We start from the raw sequence: 1424 nt of genomic DNA on the forward strand, positions 1-1424 counted from the left end.
ATATATGAGGTGTGCTGACAAAATTAGTTATTTCTTGTTATCCACCACTGGAGATATTGGCAAAAAATCGACACTTGGGTCAGACTAGTATATTTTTTAAATTGATGCCATATTCTGTATGTATAACATGCCTTTATAATTTCATACTTATACATTTTATCGAAAAAAAGAAGAAAATTAATCCGAAAAAAGAGACTAAAACAGCACATGGACATGGATGGCTGGTGCCTCTATAAATAAATCATTGATGGTCAAGGTCAAGGACTTATAAATTGTAAAACGTTCCCGTATAAGCGTAATGTATCAATTTCCACAGGGCTAGAATCCGAGAAGTAACCCATTTTGTAAGCACGCTTCACACACACACACATACACAAATGTATAGTAGTTTATATTATATATACGTATACAAATATATACATACACACACACACACACACACACACACACACACACACACACACACACACACACACACACACACACACACCCCCTTTCTCTACCATTTTCTCCTCTTTCGCGCTCAGATCACCGTGGCAGACGACAAGTGGAAAGTCCTTGACCCTGACGCTCACGAAAGCCTATCTTTTGCTTTGGTCAAATCCTCCTATCCCGGAATGTTTGGCGTCGACTCCAAAACAGGTAATGATATCTTAAATTGTTTCTTCTAGTTAGTTTTAGTAGAGGTTTTACGGCGCTTGCAACTGCACACGGTCATTTGAGCGTCAAGGGGTGGATGTCAACAGAGAAGTCCTTAACTTACAGGGAATCAGGCGTACTCTGCTCACCTCTCTTGCTTCAACAGCAGAAAGTCTGCTTCAACTATCAAGGCACCCCGGAAATAAGGGGCCACAAGAGTGTGACAAACATACAAAAGAAGTAGAGGAAAATGACGTTAGTAAGGATTAGGAAAGAAAAGGCAGCAGTTCCTTGTTGCAGTTCAGGCACAGTTATGAGCAAGACATTGACGAATCAGCCCATTTACAATTACAATTCTACCGTGCATTAGAACTGGAGATGTTAATGCCCCCCCCCCTTTGGGAATGGCCTGAAGACACTTCAGTCAGTCGCACCGCCCCGAGGATGTGTTAATTGTTTCTCCAGTATGTTTCCGTTGTTCATTGTTTATTACTCATGATTAAGCGCCCAGAGCGTATACTTGTACCAGTAGAGTGCTATACAGTGGCGCCAAAAAGAAACTTGAAAATGTGACCACTTAATCATTGTGTTAAAGCCTTTGCAGGACTCATTCATGTAGCATATTAATTTAAAGCTAAATAAATTTTGTATCAGCTGACATTTTAAGAAATTACTTAATTCTGCATTATCTTGTTTCTCTCTTTCTCATTGTTTGTGTGTGTGTGTGTGTGTGTGTGTGTGTGTTTTGTGCGTCTGTGAGAGAGAGAGAGAGAGGGGGGGGTAGA

The 1424-nt window shown here is 40.4% G+C and overlaps 1 protein-coding gene across 1 annotated transcript in view; it reads left to right on the top strand.

Moving 5' to 3' along the window:
• LOC101851933 (protocadherin-1) overlaps positions 1–1424 on the top strand; it is a gene marked incomplete at its 3' end in the record, with an annotated part of 38344 nt that overhangs the window by 35007 nt on the left and 1913 nt on the right. The window contains 1 exon segment of the mRNA XM_013080105.2: positions 528–642. Within this exon segment, the coding sequence (XP_012935559.1) occupies positions 528–642 (115 nt within the window).

The sequence above is a fragment of the Aplysia californica genome, unplaced genomic scaffold (assembly GCF_000002075.1).
Source record: "Aplysia californica isolate F4 #8 unplaced genomic scaffold, AplCal3.0 scaffold00075, whole genome shotgun sequence".
Lineage (NCBI taxonomy): Eukaryota > Metazoa > Mollusca > Gastropoda > Aplysiida > Aplysiidae > Aplysia > Aplysia californica.